The 16,288-nt window shown below is 38.9% G+C and overlaps 1 protein-coding gene across 1 annotated transcript in view; it reads left to right on the forward strand.

The window, feature by feature from the left end:
- Positions 1-247: 247 nt before the first annotated feature.
- PTPRD (protein tyrosine phosphatase receptor type D) overlaps positions 248-16,288 on the forward strand; it is a 402,643-nt gene continuing 386,602 nt past the window's right edge. Inside the window, exon 1 of the mRNA XM_029920345.1 lies at positions 248-411. Within this exon, the coding sequence (XP_029776205.1) occupies positions 348-411 (64 nt within the window). The 5' untranslated portion in view covers positions 248-347. The remainder of the gene's footprint in view (positions 412-16,288) is intronic.

Raw genomic sequence — 16,288 nt, forward strand, 5'->3', positions numbered from 1 at the left:
CATAAGCAGAGAGTGCAGTTCAAGGTGGTTGGCTTTAGGGTAGCCTGACAGTGGGCACAAGGTGTGTCATGGCATTTTACAAACTAAGTTATTTCCCTTCTAATACAAAGGCATCGTGGTTACAATGTCTTGGGTGTTTACAATAGATCGTGTCTCATGGTGTTTATGATGGAACAAGGGGAAAAGAGTAAGATATCTAAGCATCCTTGTGTTTCCTTTCTTTTCTTTTCCTCTCCTCTTACAGGCTCTGAAAGCGGTCCAGCTGAAATTTCAGATCGGACAGACTCGCTGCAGCTTCCGAGGCAGTGATTCCCACCTGACAGCACACGCCGGGGCCAAGCTGCAGGATGGTGCACGTAGCCAGGCCGCTGTTGCTGCTCCTCGCTCTCTTCCTCCGCGCCGACGCTGAGAGTAAGCCATTCTCCCTTCTCCACGGGGCTGTGACCATAATGAGCGGTTTTGTTGGCGGCTGGCACTGGGCTCAGGGCCTCTGAATACTTTTCCTTTGGAAGTAAATCCTGAGACACTGTGGGATCCTCCTTGGCTACCAGCCAGCCTTTGAAAGAGATTATTGACGTGACTTCCTTACCATTTCCTCTCTCTCTTAATGCCCCTTTTCTTGTGCATCTAACAGCTCCTACTGTTTTGTTGTCCTCGTCTTTTTTTTTTTTTTTTGATACTCTCACCACCCTCGGTGGCAAAGATACTATGAGACCAATGACATAACTCAAACGGAGATTAACCAGTTGGTGGTGCCAATAAGTAAACGCCGTTCAGACCTATTAGAAATTTTTTGTACTTTTGTGGAACTTTCTATGTTTAGAAAAATGCACAGTGTCACATTGAGCCCAATTAAACTTCCAAGCCCCTTGTAGCTGTCATAGCAGCTGTTCTAATGTACTGTTTCCGACAGCTGTCGTCGGGTACAGTATTCAAACAAATCAAGCAGAACTGACAACTTTGTGGCTGGGTGAAGGGTGGGGAAGTGTGAGGAGAATTCTGTGCAGTACAGACACCAAAGTTTGGTTTAGGACTCAATTTATGAAACTGAGATTGTGGTCAATTAGCTTGCCAATTAATGAGAAGATCGTATCTCCTTCGTAATTAGGAAATCATTAGGTCTACCTTGTTTACATATGTTTCTTTTCCCATCTGGCCTAGGGTCATTTGGAAGAGATAGCACTGGAAAAGGGCATGTGTCTGGCTTGGGCTCACTGACACGTCTGGTTTCTTGGGATCGGTATGGTCACGTGAGACTTGGCCCTTCTCTTTGGGAGACCCCTGGTGCTGTGAAAATGTCTGAAGTTAACTTCCCCACTGCTGACTATTTCCGTGAGCTGGATGAAATTTTATTCATATTGAGGATGTTTCAAAGACAAGGATCCTGTGTCTTGTCGGCCCTTACCTATTAATTGAACTTTGACTTTTCCTTTTTAGCCAATTTCTTTGTTTAAATAGGGGCTCTATTTTGTAAAGAGAGCTTTCCAGGACTGAAAGGAGTCATGTTAATAACAGAATATATATGGAATACGCATGTTTTAAGCACATTCTCTGGTTAATAATGTATGTAGTCCCCTAATTAGCACTTGGGAGTGTTGGTTTAAGGTGAAGCCAAGGAATGTTTAGGACAATGCCAGCAAATAATTAACTGGGAAAAGACCCAAATTAAAGATGCTCTTGTTATTTTAAAGCCATTTATGTCAGAATCTATTTTAAAATTATAATCTAAATTTAGTTTAATAAAGAAATCAGGCATATGGCTTTATTTTTCTGTTTTGGCTAGAATGAAAGAGTATGTTGTTTTACAATTGTTAATTTTTGGCAAAAGCATGTCAGCACCCTGGGAATCCACTTTAATTTCAGATCGCAGTTAGAGATTTTCATAAAGTTACTAGAGATAATTGTCATCTATCCCTCCAGATAAATAGGAAATGTTCTTCTACTAAGCAGCTATACTTTTGCTTAAATCCCTGGTGGAAAGTGGCAGACAGATGTCAAGTACTCTTTTTTTTAATTTTATTTTTAATTTTTTTTGTTTTGTTTATTTATTTTTTTAACATATGCAATTATTTTCCATCATTTACACTGCAGTAGTTACAATTACACTTCAAACAGAAAAGCAAAGTAAAAAATCAAAACCCCAACTTCTATTTCATGTAATTAGACTTATACAGAAATTAGAAGGTTAAGTAACAACTAGTTAATCACCTAATGTCACAGCTATCTGAAGTGGTGATCATTATATAGCAGCTTATCTATGATACATTCAAGATACATGATACGATTTATTACTTGCCCATAAGCTACAACTCAGCCTGCTTAATACCTTTCCTTAAATTCCATCTCTATACTACAATATACTTGAGGTCCATGCAAAAAAGTAGCTACCTTTTATATAGGAAATGGATGGTTAAGTCTTTGGTGTTGTAAGAGCAACTTCATTTAAACATAACCACCCCCACCACCAAAAAAAGAAGAGGAAAAAAAAAGTAACGAAAATAATAAGGGAAAAACCCAAGACACACTTCCTAGGGGAAAAAACAAACAAACAAAAAAAACCAAAAACAAAAAAAAAACACCAGCATATAATTTCTGTCCTTGACAAAATGTATTAAATAAGCAAACACCCCCAACAAGCAAAACAAGTACTACAATGTAAAAACATTAAAAAAAAAAGAGAACCCTCTTACATGCATAAATGAAAGATCAACTACTCTTAAAATTATGTTAGAGTGGGAGCAGGGGAGAAGCACAGAGTGAGGGAGACAGAGAATCCCAAGCAGGCTCTACACTGTCATCACAGAGCCTGATGCGGAGCTCAATCCCCCCCAGAACAGTGAGATCATGACCTGAACCGAAATCAGATGCCTAACTGACTGAGCCCCTCAGGCGTCCCTTAAAATAATGTTTAAAAAAACAATCTACGGTCCAGATGATCATCACCTGCTCCTTACCCTCCTCCGCCCTCCTCTGTCTGCACCCCCTTCACTGTACCTCCTTTGCAGCAGCCTTGCAAAAGGAATCCAAGTCCACATTAGCTCCTTTTAGTTAAATGAGGATATTTCCCAAGTTGTATGTTTATATATCAGCTTTCAACCTCAAGATGTAACCTGAAAAAAGAATACGTTCTCTCTTACTCCTCCCATTGCAACTAAAGAAACTTTGTCAAATTAATTTGTTAGTTTTGCCCTTGTCTACTCAGATTTGATTTAGTACCTTTTCCCTTTAGTAGATTTATTTGGTGCTATTGAATAGAATAGCATAACCTGAGAGTTTCTGGTGAAATGGGAAAGAATAATTGGTGGTATTTTTGAGGTACATTTAGAAAGAAGAAAGAGCATCTCTCATTAATCTATTGGAGAATGTTTGTCGTACAGGAGAGCAGATGGTAGAGCTGGAGATATGACTTTAGTCACTGAAGGATGTTCAAACAACATTTGGAAAAGTAGGATCTGGATTATAACCTATTAAATTTTTTAAGGTTTATTTGTTTTTGAGAGAGAGAGACAGACAGACAGACAGAGACAGAGAGACAGAGATAGAGAGAGAAGGAGACACAGAATCTGAAGCAGGCTCCAGGCTCTGAGCTGTCAGCACAGAGCCATATGCGGGGCTCGAACCTATGGACTGTGAGACCATCATCTGAGCTGAAGTTGTACACTTAACTGACTGAGCCATTCAGGTGCCCCTGGGTTAAAACATTCTAAATTGGGCCATTATCTTCTCACAAAACTGAAAAATCTGAGACATAATGAGCACTGGAGAAAAATTAAATTTTTCCATCTTCATCTAAATACAGTATTTCTCAGGCTTCCAGCACCTGGGTCATTGGTTTGTTACCCTCTGCTTTCATTAGTACCTTTAGCCGTATTTTCTTTCTTTTTTTTTTTTTTTTTAACCTGTGTTTTGTGTTTATACAAGGAAACAGGAGTTCTATTTCAAAATTTAACAGTAAATTGTCAGAGCCATTTGAGAACTAGGAAATAATTTTTAAAAATGTGTTCTCCTATTTCAAAAAGAACCCTGTGTGGGGGTAGAGAATGGAAAGAAGCCACTTTAGTTTACCATGCTAATTTAATGTGTTCTGCTTACTGCCTTTTGAAATGATTAACTCCAAAGAGCCAAGGAGTCAGGACTTTCATCTGCTATGTGGAACATTATAGTAAGTGCTAGGTGTGATGTTGCATTAAGTAGGAGAGCCAGGTTTCAACCCAGGTTGAAAAATTGTGATAATATCCCTTTAGCAGAAAATTATAGTCTTTGCCATTGCCAATTTAAAATGCCCCACAGATCCCCACTATTATTTTAAAAGGCTAGATGTATGCATGGATCTTATTTCTTTTTATGCCTATGTCTTGAGTGCTTGAAATGATTTTGCTTGTTACTTCTTGAATGTGTGCACACGTGGTAGAGCTGTGGTCTCAGCATGACTCCTGTTTGTGCTCTAACAGTAGTCCTTCCTCATGTCAGGCCTATCAGGTTTCTGGTTTAGGTGGTGGTCTGGTTGATGTTCATTCTCGTTTAGGCAGTGGTCTAATTGGAGTCAAATTTTGGTTCAAATGTGGTCTGATAAAGGTCAATTCAGTGATAACTTGCATGCAAATTAAAGGTAAATTTATATTAGTGTGGTCCTGGGGTGGGTATTTTTCTTTTGGCTGAGTTTCCATAGTAGTTTGGGGTAGTTTTATTTCATGTGTAGCTTTAGTTTTCTATTTACTAGTCATTTTCTGTTTATTTTTAAACTAGAGGCATGCTATAAAGCTGCACTTAGCACCTTCTTTCACCAAATTGATTTCATGCTAATGAAATCACTTACTGCCTACTGTTGCAGTCTAGACCTGAGTTTACACTTTGACGACTATAATCTGACATGGATGTTTATTAGATCTTCATTTGAAATACAACTTTTGATAGTTTAATTTCTCAAATGGCTTAGTTCATCTGTTTTCTGTTGCTTTTCACATTTTTCCATATCAAATGACAAGCACATCCTCATTTTCCTCCCATATTATAGGGAAGCTTCCTTTAGTTCCCATCTATCCACTATATTTGTGTCTTATGTGAATGCAACTAGTTTTCACCTCTTTTGTAGTATATCACTCTATCCAGTGAAACTTCTTTATTTCTTTGGCGTGGTTAAGAATGTGAGCTCTAAAGACAGATTCTGGTTTCAAAGTCTGGTTGTCACTTGTAAGCTGGAGCATGATATAACATGCTCTTTCCCTTAGTTTCCCTAACTTCAGGATGTGAATGATGATGATGATGATGATAATGATGATGATGATTGTTCAGTAGAGAACCTACCCCTGGGTCTGTGAACATTAAGTGAGTTAATGTTTAACACAGATCAGCACATGATAGATTTTTAATAAATGCTTATGTTATTATGTTATTATGTCATAACTTCAAAAATATGTAGCCAACATTTTTATTGAGCAGTTGTGTGAGGCATCGTGCTTGAATACTTTTACTTGACCTACAGATTATCAAAATTTTGGTGTTTGGTAAGCCAGATTTTCTTGCAGCATATTAATAGTCCTAGCTTGCTTCTCTATAAAGTTCTATACATTAGAGATTCTTAAAACTATTGTCCCATGAATTAATCTGAAGATCAACAGGAAAAATTATGAAGCATACTTAGTCAAGCTACTCAAGCTTAAAAAAAAGAAGCTCCACTCCTAAAATGATGGACTTAAATTTGCCTTGGGTCTAATTAATGGAAAGTGTTCCACCCTTCTGTTCTGTTGCTTATTGTAATGCATTCTTTTTTGAGCTGCTCAGAGAGAGGAGCCAGAGATATTTACTGTAGACAAACAGTATAGTATATGGGCCATTGGGCCAGAAAACTGGATGTTGAGGTGAGCATCGGAAAGAAGAGAATGAGTGGCTTTTGATATGGTCATAAATTATTCTGCAAGAAAAAAAATAAATGGAATATAATTAAAGGGCAAATTATTCCTTTTGCATTTTGCAGAATCACTTCTGAGAAATAGCCTAACTGTGTAGTTAGACCTCCCAAAATTATGTTAGAAATGGGGAAGATGTCTTTTGTATGTCATCAAAATGCATACCACTCAGCAGACAGGCCATTTCACCGTGATAACATTAATATTTCATTAAAGTATCTTTTTGTTTGCACTTTAGATTGTGACTGGGTATGATTGTATGCATATATATGTATATCACAAACCAGAGACCCATCCTTTAAAAGGTAAATTGCTTGGGTGATGAAAATATTCTAAAATTTTGAGTGCAGGAGTGGCTCAATTAGTTGAGCATCCGACTCATGATTTTGATTCAGGTCATGATTTCACAGTTTCTGGGTTCGAGCCCACATTGGGCTCTGCACTGACAATGGAGCCTATTTGGAATTCTCTCTCTCCTTTTCTCTCTCTCTCTCTCTCAAAATAAATAAACTTAAAAAATAAAAATAAAATTAGATTGGAGTGATGGTACTAATTGAATATAAACATACCAAATGCCATTAAATTGTACACTTTGAGTGGGTGATCTGTGTAGTGTGTGAATTATATTTCCATAAAACTACTTAAACTATAAAAGGTAAATTGCTGCTTAACCCAGCAATTTGGTTAGATTGTCTTAGGTGTATGTAACCTGAAAGGAAGGTGTGCTGGTTTCCTTAGGCCAGTTATGATAAACTCTCTCACTAATGAGAGCAGGGAGAAATCCAGTTCATTTATCAAGCTTATCAATGCTTTCCTTTTCTTCCCTTTCTCTGAATTTACAGATGTGTGGCAAAATAAAAACCTTGCCTTTCCCTCCTCCTTCCTCTCCTCAGTTTAAAGTAGCTAAATTAGCAACATCCAGCTGTCTGCCGCAAGGAAAATATTCCAGCTATTTTACTGATCCTTAAGCTCCATTGCAGAGTATTTGTAGCTTTCTGAATTAATTGCTTTCAGCAAAGCTGTACCTACCTAGTAAGGTTAAGAATATGTCACAAAATCAACCAATGTGTACACTTAAAAACACATTATTGAGTATAGAGGGACTTGATTTTAAAAAAAAATCCTAAGTGTGTCAGGTTTCTTATCTCTGATGTCTGTTTATGAGGAGACTTTGACTCAAACGATGGAATGATACCTGAAATATTGGTGAATTACTTCTTGTTATTGCAAATAGCCTGATGGTAGTTGATTAATCTGTTCCATGATTTCCTCAACTTATTTCCTATTGTATTTTTAATTTCTTTAACTTTGCTCACTTAGCTAGAGTACCAGTAACCTTGATTTGTTTCGGAGTCCCCATTATCCTGCCCACTTTCATCTGCTTCACTTAATTGTGGAAAGTCCCCAACCAGTGTCCATTTTGAAATTAAGCATCAAAGACAAATGTACTGCTGATTGGATGGAAACCATTTCTCTTACCTGTAATTTTGTCTGTTTTCTTTTCCTCAGTTTGCTTTAGCTTCATTTAGTTCTTTGACAAAGTTGTGTGTGCGTGCACACACACTTGTACCATATGCTTGCTCCATGGAATGCTTTGTACACACTGGTGGAGATATAAAATGTAAAGCATGTGGTTTTGTATCCATTTGTAATCTACCTTCAGAAGTCATAGTTCACTTTTTAGAACTCTTTCAAGCAATATTTTCAGAATTGATCTCCAGGTGGGAAGTAGAACTTAAGACTGTGGACTCAGGAGGTGAAGAATGTGTTCAAGTTCTGCCTCTGCGGTATAATTTTTCTGACCATGGGCAAGTTACAAATATCCATATGCCTCCCATCTGTAAAATGAAGATTGAAAATAGCACACATTTGACATGGTCATCATAAGGATTAAGTAAAGAACTGCTTGCAAAGCATCTTGAGTTGGATTAAATATTCACTAAATGTTAGTTGCTATTATACTTTTTTCTCATTAGTTTGCATCATTTGCATTTTGACATTTATTATCCCATTAACTTCATAATTTGAGCAGTACTTTTAAATAGTAAATATGTATCTTTATATACGTTTATGCTTCCAAAGGACATTGACTCATTGGCTCATTCATGTATTTAATAGTCTCTTTAATAAATGTTTATTGGTCACATTTCCTGTGCCAAGCATTGACTTAACTACTGGAGACACAATAGTGAGATAAAGAGATACGATCCCTACCCCAAAGGGCTTACACTCTAGCAGGATTGACAAACATTTAACATTAATCTCAAAAGTTTACACTTCTGGACTGCATTAAATATTATGAGGGAAGAAAATAGGGAGCTTAATGCCTCATCTGTTCAGAAGAGTTATGGAAAGCTTTCCTGAGTGGTATTTTTTAAATTTTGGAATAATTTTAGACTTAAAAAAAGTTGGAAGACTGTACAGGAATTTCCCACGTACCCGTCACCCAGTTTTCCTCAAGATCATATGTTATATATTGAGAGTACATTATCAAAATTAGGAAATCAATGTTGGCACTACAGAACTAACTTGTTTTATAAACTACAGAGCTAACTTGTTTTATAGCAACTTACTTTTTAAATTTGTATAGTTCTATTAAATTTTATCATATGCACAGCTCTGAGGAAATGAGTTTTGAGCTAGTATCTGATGAGTGAATGGAAGCTAGGTAAGCTATACCTAAAAGAGCTGCTAAAGTGTAAGAAAGAACATGTCTCTGAGCCCTGAGACAGGGATAACCTAGTGTATTCTGGGGCCTGAGAGGATGGATGTGCTTGGATCCCAGACAGTGAGGAGAGAGAATTCAAATAAGGCTGGACAATAGGCACAGACTGTCTAATGCAAGGCCTCATAGAACTTGTTCAAAATCTTGGTTTTTCTTCTAGAAACAGCTGGGGGAGTGAAGGGAAGAGATTTGCATTTTAAAAACATTCTTGTGGCTGCTAGGTGGAGAGAAGCTTTGGAGCCAGGCCAGCCAGAGTGGCCTTGGATCTGTTTGGAGGCTGTTGGAAGCTACGGAGATGATAGGGGTCTGGGGACCAGGGTGGTGGAGCTTAGGGAGGCAGGACAGCCTTGACACTGAAAAATACTTTGTTGACTAGTGAAGATATGATCTTTTAGAACATGAACCATGAAGAGATCATTATGATTTGGAGTGAAAGAAAACCAGGCTAGTAAGGGATAAGTAGTCCTTTATTTTTAAGATGGCATTATATATTTCTTTCCAAAAATAGATCATTGCTCATTTTTATAATTTCCCTTTTTGGTTGTGTATTTCAGGTAATTTTACTTGAACTTATCTTTATGTTAATATTTGTGTAAAAAGGTAGAATCAGACTGTACAAAAATATTTCAATTTAGTTTTGTTCTCTGACCAAAGTTTTAAATTCAGTCTACGGTTTATGATGGGTTTTGCCAAATCACAGCATAATATTATAACAATCATTTTATAATATGTTTATTAAATATGACATTGAAGACATAAGTATTTAGTATATTTTAATTTAAAAAGGATGCAAGACTTCACTTTTGAGCTAAACGTACAGAGATGTAGGGAAACAAATATACTCTTGGGGTATCTTATCTGCGAAACTTGATTTGGGTCTTATGAACCCTTACCAGAATAACATAAATATATTTTCTGCAAATAATGCATTAGAGGGTATATACAACTTTCTGATCAAGTTATAAATCATTGTCTAAACGGCTTAACTGAAATTTCCTTTGTACCAGCCAGTGTAGGTTTTGAACTCTAAAGCCGTTGGCTAACAGAAGCACAAATGTCTGCATTTTGCTCTTTATCTCTGGCCAGTGTTGTGTTTCTTTTAAAGCAGATGGTAGTTTTACATTACAAAGCTGTAATTAAGTCTGAATGTCCCTTCATCAATATCCATAGCTGGAGAGGACTGGGGATGGTAAGTAGGAAAAGCAGATCTCTAATTGGAGAGTGATTGACAACATTGACTTGCAGGGAAGAAGGGAACTTTAATAGGTCTTTGCTCTGCGTGCTTCCATTTAGTCAGGGTGATAGCAATTGACTAAGTGATTCCTAGTATGTATTTCCTTTACAGATGAAAGCATTTAAATAAAAGTTTTCCTGGTTAACCTCTTCAATTGGGGGAAAGATTCTTTATTGCTTATATGATTTAACATATTTGGACTTAGTTTTAAATCTGATGGGGATATAAGGTAATAAATAGAACAAGGATTATTAAACCATAACTTAAATGTATTTACTCTAAAATAGTACATATTGTAAACAACCAGATTTGGCCTTAATTCTTGCTCTTCTCCTTACCTGGAACAATTTGCTTAATTCTTCTGACCCTTTGCAGTGTTGACATGCCTGATACACAGCAGGTATTAGGTAAGGGTGTGTCATATATGCTGTAATGCCTGACATATGCAGAAATCACCTGTGTAGCACTTACACCTGTTGAGGTGATTTTCAGATCAAGGAATTAAGCAGCATATACCCTAGAGCAGCAACATACAGAACAAACAAATAAACAAAAGCATCCATATCATAGATTTGGATATTCCCTATGTGCTAAGCTCTATGTGAAGTCTCCCCATGCTATGTTTCTGACATCAGTGTACCCCAATTTTGGGATAAAACACTCTTTGCTGTTGGGGTTGGCCCTGAGTATTGTAGGATATGTAGCATCCTCCCTGCTTCTGCCATTCGCACCCTGACTTTCCGTTGTGATCACCAAAATATCTTCTGACATTGCCAAATGGGCCCTGGGGGACAAAATCACCTCTGGTGTAGAACTGCTCACAGTGCATCAGCTCTGGGACGGAATGTGGGGCAGAGGCCAGGAGAGGTAAATGCTCCCCTTCTAACCTCTGTGGGGTGTGGAAGGAGGACATTTTGCCGGATGTATGATAGACCTTTCGGAAGTTACTGAAAGCAGCTCTGCAAACTGGGAAGGATTAGTCCTAGTTCCCTTTAATATCTGTGTGGCCAGAGGCCAGAGGTCTGATCTCTTCATGCCTCAACTTTGTAGTCTAGAATATCAGATGGTAATGGTCGGGTTGCTGTGAAAATTAAATACTAGACAATGTAAGGTCCTAGAACTATGCCTAAAACCCAGTAAGCACTAAATAAATGTTAGCCATTATTACTATATTACACTGTATTTGATATGATATTAATTTTATTCTGTAATATATTATTATTTTAGCAATAAAATGCAATTTTATCTCCTAACAATGATCCCTTGTATAATTATTTAGACCCATTTTATTTTTAGTCTAATCTGTTCCTGAAAACTCCAGGAGTAAGTAGGCAGTATACCTTTAATTATCACCACTTCTCAGATAAAAAGAAACCACGGGTCAGAACAGGTGAACTGCCTGGAGCAAAAAGGGGAATAGGTGATGTCGAAGGGCCTAGAACTCAGCTCTCTTGACTCTGTCCAGGCAGGAGGCAGATCGGTTAAAAAGAGCAGGTACAGGAGCTCACAGTGCGGGGCGGTCAGAACTGTGTGCAGAGAGCTCAAGTGATGCCGGCAGTGCGGTGGGCCTGGGAGGCCCAGCTTCACTGCAGCTGCCCGGGAGCCTTGCTGACAGCCAGAATGAGGATTCAGAGTCAAGGAACAAAGATTAGATCATACCCACCGTTTATGCACTGTGTAAGAATTAGAGAAGCATCAAATGGCTTTTAGAAAAGCTCCTGTCCCATTTCAATTTAAAAAAAGAAGAAAATACTGTCAGTTTGTAAAATGTTGCATTCTGTGCAACCAGTGTTTTACTATAAAGGGATTTTTATCTTTTATTAGGCTTCCTTTTTGCTCTTATCTGTCCATTTGATTCTAAATTGTCGGCAGTAAGGTGTGCCTTCAAGAACGTATCACTGCGCCCATGATGGCCTCACCCTCCTAGAATGTGACAGATAGGAAATGGTGCTCTCAAAGTGGAGCAAGATGACCCTCCCCTCAAATGTGGGTTGGTACTTGATTGTGCTTTAACCAGTAGAACATTGTAGAAGTGATGCTACTCTACTGCTGCGCCTTACCCTTAGAAGTCTGGGAGCTTCCCAGGCACCTGGGTGGCTCAGTCAGTCCATTGTTTGATTCTCGGTTTCGGCCCAGGTCATGATCTCACAGTTTGTGAGTTTGAGCCCCACATAAGGCTCTGTGCTGACAGATTCTCTGTCTCCCTTTCTCTCTGCCCCTCCCCTATTCTCTCTCTCAAAAATAAAATAAATAAACCTAAAAAAGAAGTCTGGGAACTTCCACTTCCCCTCTGTGGCACCTTGACTCATAGAAAGAGACGAGATCCCATGAAGAGGAAGAAATGCTTAGACCACCCACATAAATTGTAGCCATCCCAGGTGAAGGCCCAGGTATATGAGCAAAGCCATCTTAGCTTTCCATCTAGAGTCCGGCCTTCTCCTGGTGACTGCAAGCCACTTGAGTGATGTCAGAGGAGAGGAAGAGAAGGACTACCCAGCTGAATCCTGCCTAAAGAGCCTAAAAGGCAGAATCCTGTGCAACGAAATCTTTGCCTTAAAACAAGTTTTGAGATGGTTTAAAATACACCATTAAATAGCTGAAATACATGGTGATTATTGTCATGAAGATGAAGCTCCTGTCAGCTTGAGGAGCAACCTTGGGCCTGTGGTTGCTTTATTCTTCCTTGTCCTCTGGACTGTAACACAGACAGTGCACTAGATAACAGGTACTTAAAGGCAGCTCTTTTCTGGGTGGATGAGTACACTGATACATGTCACTTAAAACCCTATCTAGAGCAAAAATTCTGAAACCTTTACACATTTGTACATGCTCTTTGACCAGAGGTTGGCAAATGTTTTCTGTAAAGGACCATATAGTGAATATTTTTGGCTTTGTGGGCCATATAGTCTCTGTCACAACTATTCAGCTCTGCCTTTATAGGAAGAAAGCAGCTACAGACAGTATATTTAAAAAAATGGGGAGTGGTGTGTTCCAATAAAACGTAAAGGCACGTGCAGCCAGCCAGGTTTGGTCTGAGTTCACGGCTTGACAACCCCTGCTTTTGCCCTTACTCATTTACAAGTTCTCACCAGACAGTAGGAAGTGGAGAATATTTATCAGCAGAGGACCTTGTTTTAACTTGGTGAGGTGAGGTAAGGAAAGGAGACGCTTTTGATTAGCCCCTTTTAGCACTTTGCTTTGTTAGTAGTGTTTATTGGGAGCAGATTAATTAGAATAAATAAGTTCAAAGAGCACCTCTCTTGATAAACAGAGATGTTTAATCGTGCTTAACCTTTAGAATTTATGCGGCAAAAGCTTTGCATGTTACTGCACTTTATGTCTTTTGGGGGTGCTTCAGGTGCTTGGCTGTTAGTGCCACTTCAAATTGCAAACTCCTGAAAAATGAATAATGTATCAGCTGTGGGATAGTTTTCATTGCACTGTGAGCCTGACATTTGGAGCCACGAACACCTTAAGTATAGAGAAAAAGGTGCTGGAAATTGTTGCATTTGATGAGAATGTTGTAAGGGGGTCAGTAAAGAACCAGGTTTGTAGTCATGGGTATTGAAGCCTGATACTGGTTTTGTAGAGGCAAGCCAGAGCAGAAACGTCGTGGTGAATTTGGTCACATCATAGGTACTTCTGGTACAGATGTACTCTGTGCCATCGCAGTGCTTATAAATCAAAAGCAAAATAAAACTCTTACGAGAAAGCACCATTGATCCAGCAGCAATGATCAGAAATAACATGATCCAATATGTCAGCAAATTGAAAAGCCTTCATGGGGTATGGTGAGGGGGCAGTTTGCAATTGACTGCAATTGGAATTCCTGACTCACATGGAAAAATATAAAGAACCAACTGTTGCCAGTTTGTCCTGGCAACTAATAGAAGGTACAAGTTTCCAAAAATGAATGCGAGCATAACAGTATTCTCATAAGGACAGATGCTGTATAGAGTTGTATGAAAAAGTAGGACTAATTACATTAAGCAAAAATCTTGGCTGAATATGAAGGAAGCTGACTAATGATTAAGTCTGTTTGACTATGGAGTAAAATCTCACGGGAAAGAATGAGAGTCCCACTGCATGAATCATTTGAAGTAAGCAGCAAAAACCACTGTGGAGAACTACTGTTTCTGAAATAATCAGAACTGCATCAGTCAAGGGATATAAAAAGATCATTTAGCAGTTGCAAAACACATAATTCTTTTTACATTTTAATTGTTCTGATTTGGAGTGAGAGATGAAAACAGGAAGGATATTATGATAATTATAATAAAACAATTGCTTATATTCTGGGATCTATTTTCTCTAGAGAGTTTGCAGTTTAACAAAGGGATCCAATGCCACCATTGGGCAGGAAATAAATTGGCTCATTTCTCTTTGGGGTATTTACCCAGGCCACTGGACTCCTCTTTGTAGCCTAAAAGAAGCTTTCACAATTGCTTGTGATCACCAGCATTCTGTTTAGCTCAAAAAGTGCATTGTGTTTTTCCAGTTTTGCTAGTATTCTTCCCTTCTCCCTTTCTGATTGCACATTGTAGCCACTCCAAATCTTAGCTACTCTTTGGGCACGGTCTTCGCTGCTGTCTTCCTCCACTCTTATTTAGTGCCCTCTGTATCCCAAGCACCTGAAGAAAACAAGAAGACAGAGTTAAGTCAGTGCTTTTAGAATAGCAAGGGGGGGGGGTAATAAAGAGATCCTGAAAAAGCTGGGAAGCGGACATGCAGTCATGAACATACACATATAGTATTGCCATCCAGAAGGCCATCGCTGCGTTTGAAGGCAATGTTAACAGGTATGGTGGAGACAGAAAACAAACTGGAAAGCTTTAAGGTAGAGCTAAGGAGCGTGGAACTTGTCTTGTAGATCAGTGATTCTCACCCTGATGATACTTGGGAATCACTTGGGGCTGAAACTATAACTGACTAGGCCACATACTAACCCATTAATGCAAAATATATGAAGGTGGGAATTCTTTAAATGTCCCACAGTTCATTCTCAGGCAAAGCCCAGCATTACCAACTAATAGGGGAAGCCAATGAAATCTTTTAAATTGGGAAGTGATGTGTTCCAACTTGCATTTTTAGTAAATCACTGACGGTTGTGTTGGGGATGGATTTGAGGGTGTGAGACCAGTTAAGAGACTGCTGTAAAATCAAACACAATCAGGGTCATGAGTACCTGAACTGTGATTGCAGGTATAGGATATGGAGGTTCCAGATTCAAAATTCATTCAAGAGGAATAAAACCTTGCAGGATTTAGGGGCGCCTGGGTGGCTCAGTCAGTTTAGCATCCAGCTTCAGCTCAGGTCATGATCTCGCAGTTCATGGCATCGAGCCCCGCGTCAGGCTCTGTGCTGACAGCTCGTTCAGAGCCTGCAACCTGTCTTCAGATGTCATCAGATTCTGTGCCTCCCTCTGTCTCTGACCCTCTCCTGCTCATGCCGGCTCGCGCTCTCTCTCTCTCTCTCTCTCTCTCTCTCTCCAGCCCCTCTCTCAAATAGATAAAACATTAAAAAAATTAAAAACCTTGCAGGATTTTGTGATGGCTTGAACTTGGAAAGTACTGGATAAGTCACAGAGGGAACGATCAAAGAGGAGAAATAGACAGAGGCATGCACACTTCTTCATATATTTCTCTTCCACCTCTCTGCCAATACACCTAATGCACTGTGTTATGGTTTTTATGTCCCTCCCGACAGTTATCAGAGTTGCAATATATTATTTTTAATAGTTGTCTAACATCCTCATTTCCCATGCCTAGGGCAAGTGTATTTACTCATTTTACATACTGCCTTCTTGCCCCTGTCCCAGTACAAGGCCTATCCCAATACTGAGCCTAGAATGTAGCCAGGAACAGCAAATTCAATGGCCACTGTCAAATAAAATTCATTAGTAAAGCAGACAGATCATTTCAACTTTTTGGAAATTTTTTTCTGGATCTCAGGAGGGAAGCAAGCACCCAGCCTATTCTCGCCATTTGGGGAGGCATGCCCAAGATCTTCTGATTTTCCTAGAGAGGCTTGAAATCCAGATTATGTGTGAAACATCCCTAATTTTTACATATTGGCTTCAATTAAAAAGCATGAAGCAACAATATTATTGAGGCCGAAGCAAAACTGTCTTTGGGATGGATCTGGTCTGGGACCACAAGTTTTCACTCTCTGTGTAGGGTCTCAGTAGAAATTTACAGAATTGAAATGAATAAAATTTCCCAGTGCCAGCCGTTTCTGGCCCTTTCTCTGGTTTAACAATAGCAGAGAGTTTAACAAAGAACCAGCAGCAAATATTTGGGCTGAGTCTGTTTGTGGAAAGTGAATTAGAGAATGGATTCCATTACCTGGTATTTCACACTAACACATAAAGCAGAAGGACACATTTAAAGTCCTTTAACTGCCACTATATAGGTACTTCTGGTG

This window comes from Suricata suricatta, chromosome 13 (assembly GCF_006229205.1).
Source record: "Suricata suricatta isolate VVHF042 chromosome 13, meerkat_22Aug2017_6uvM2_HiC, whole genome shotgun sequence".
NCBI classification, from domain to species: domain Eukaryota; kingdom Metazoa; phylum Chordata; class Mammalia; order Carnivora; family Herpestidae; genus Suricata; species Suricata suricatta.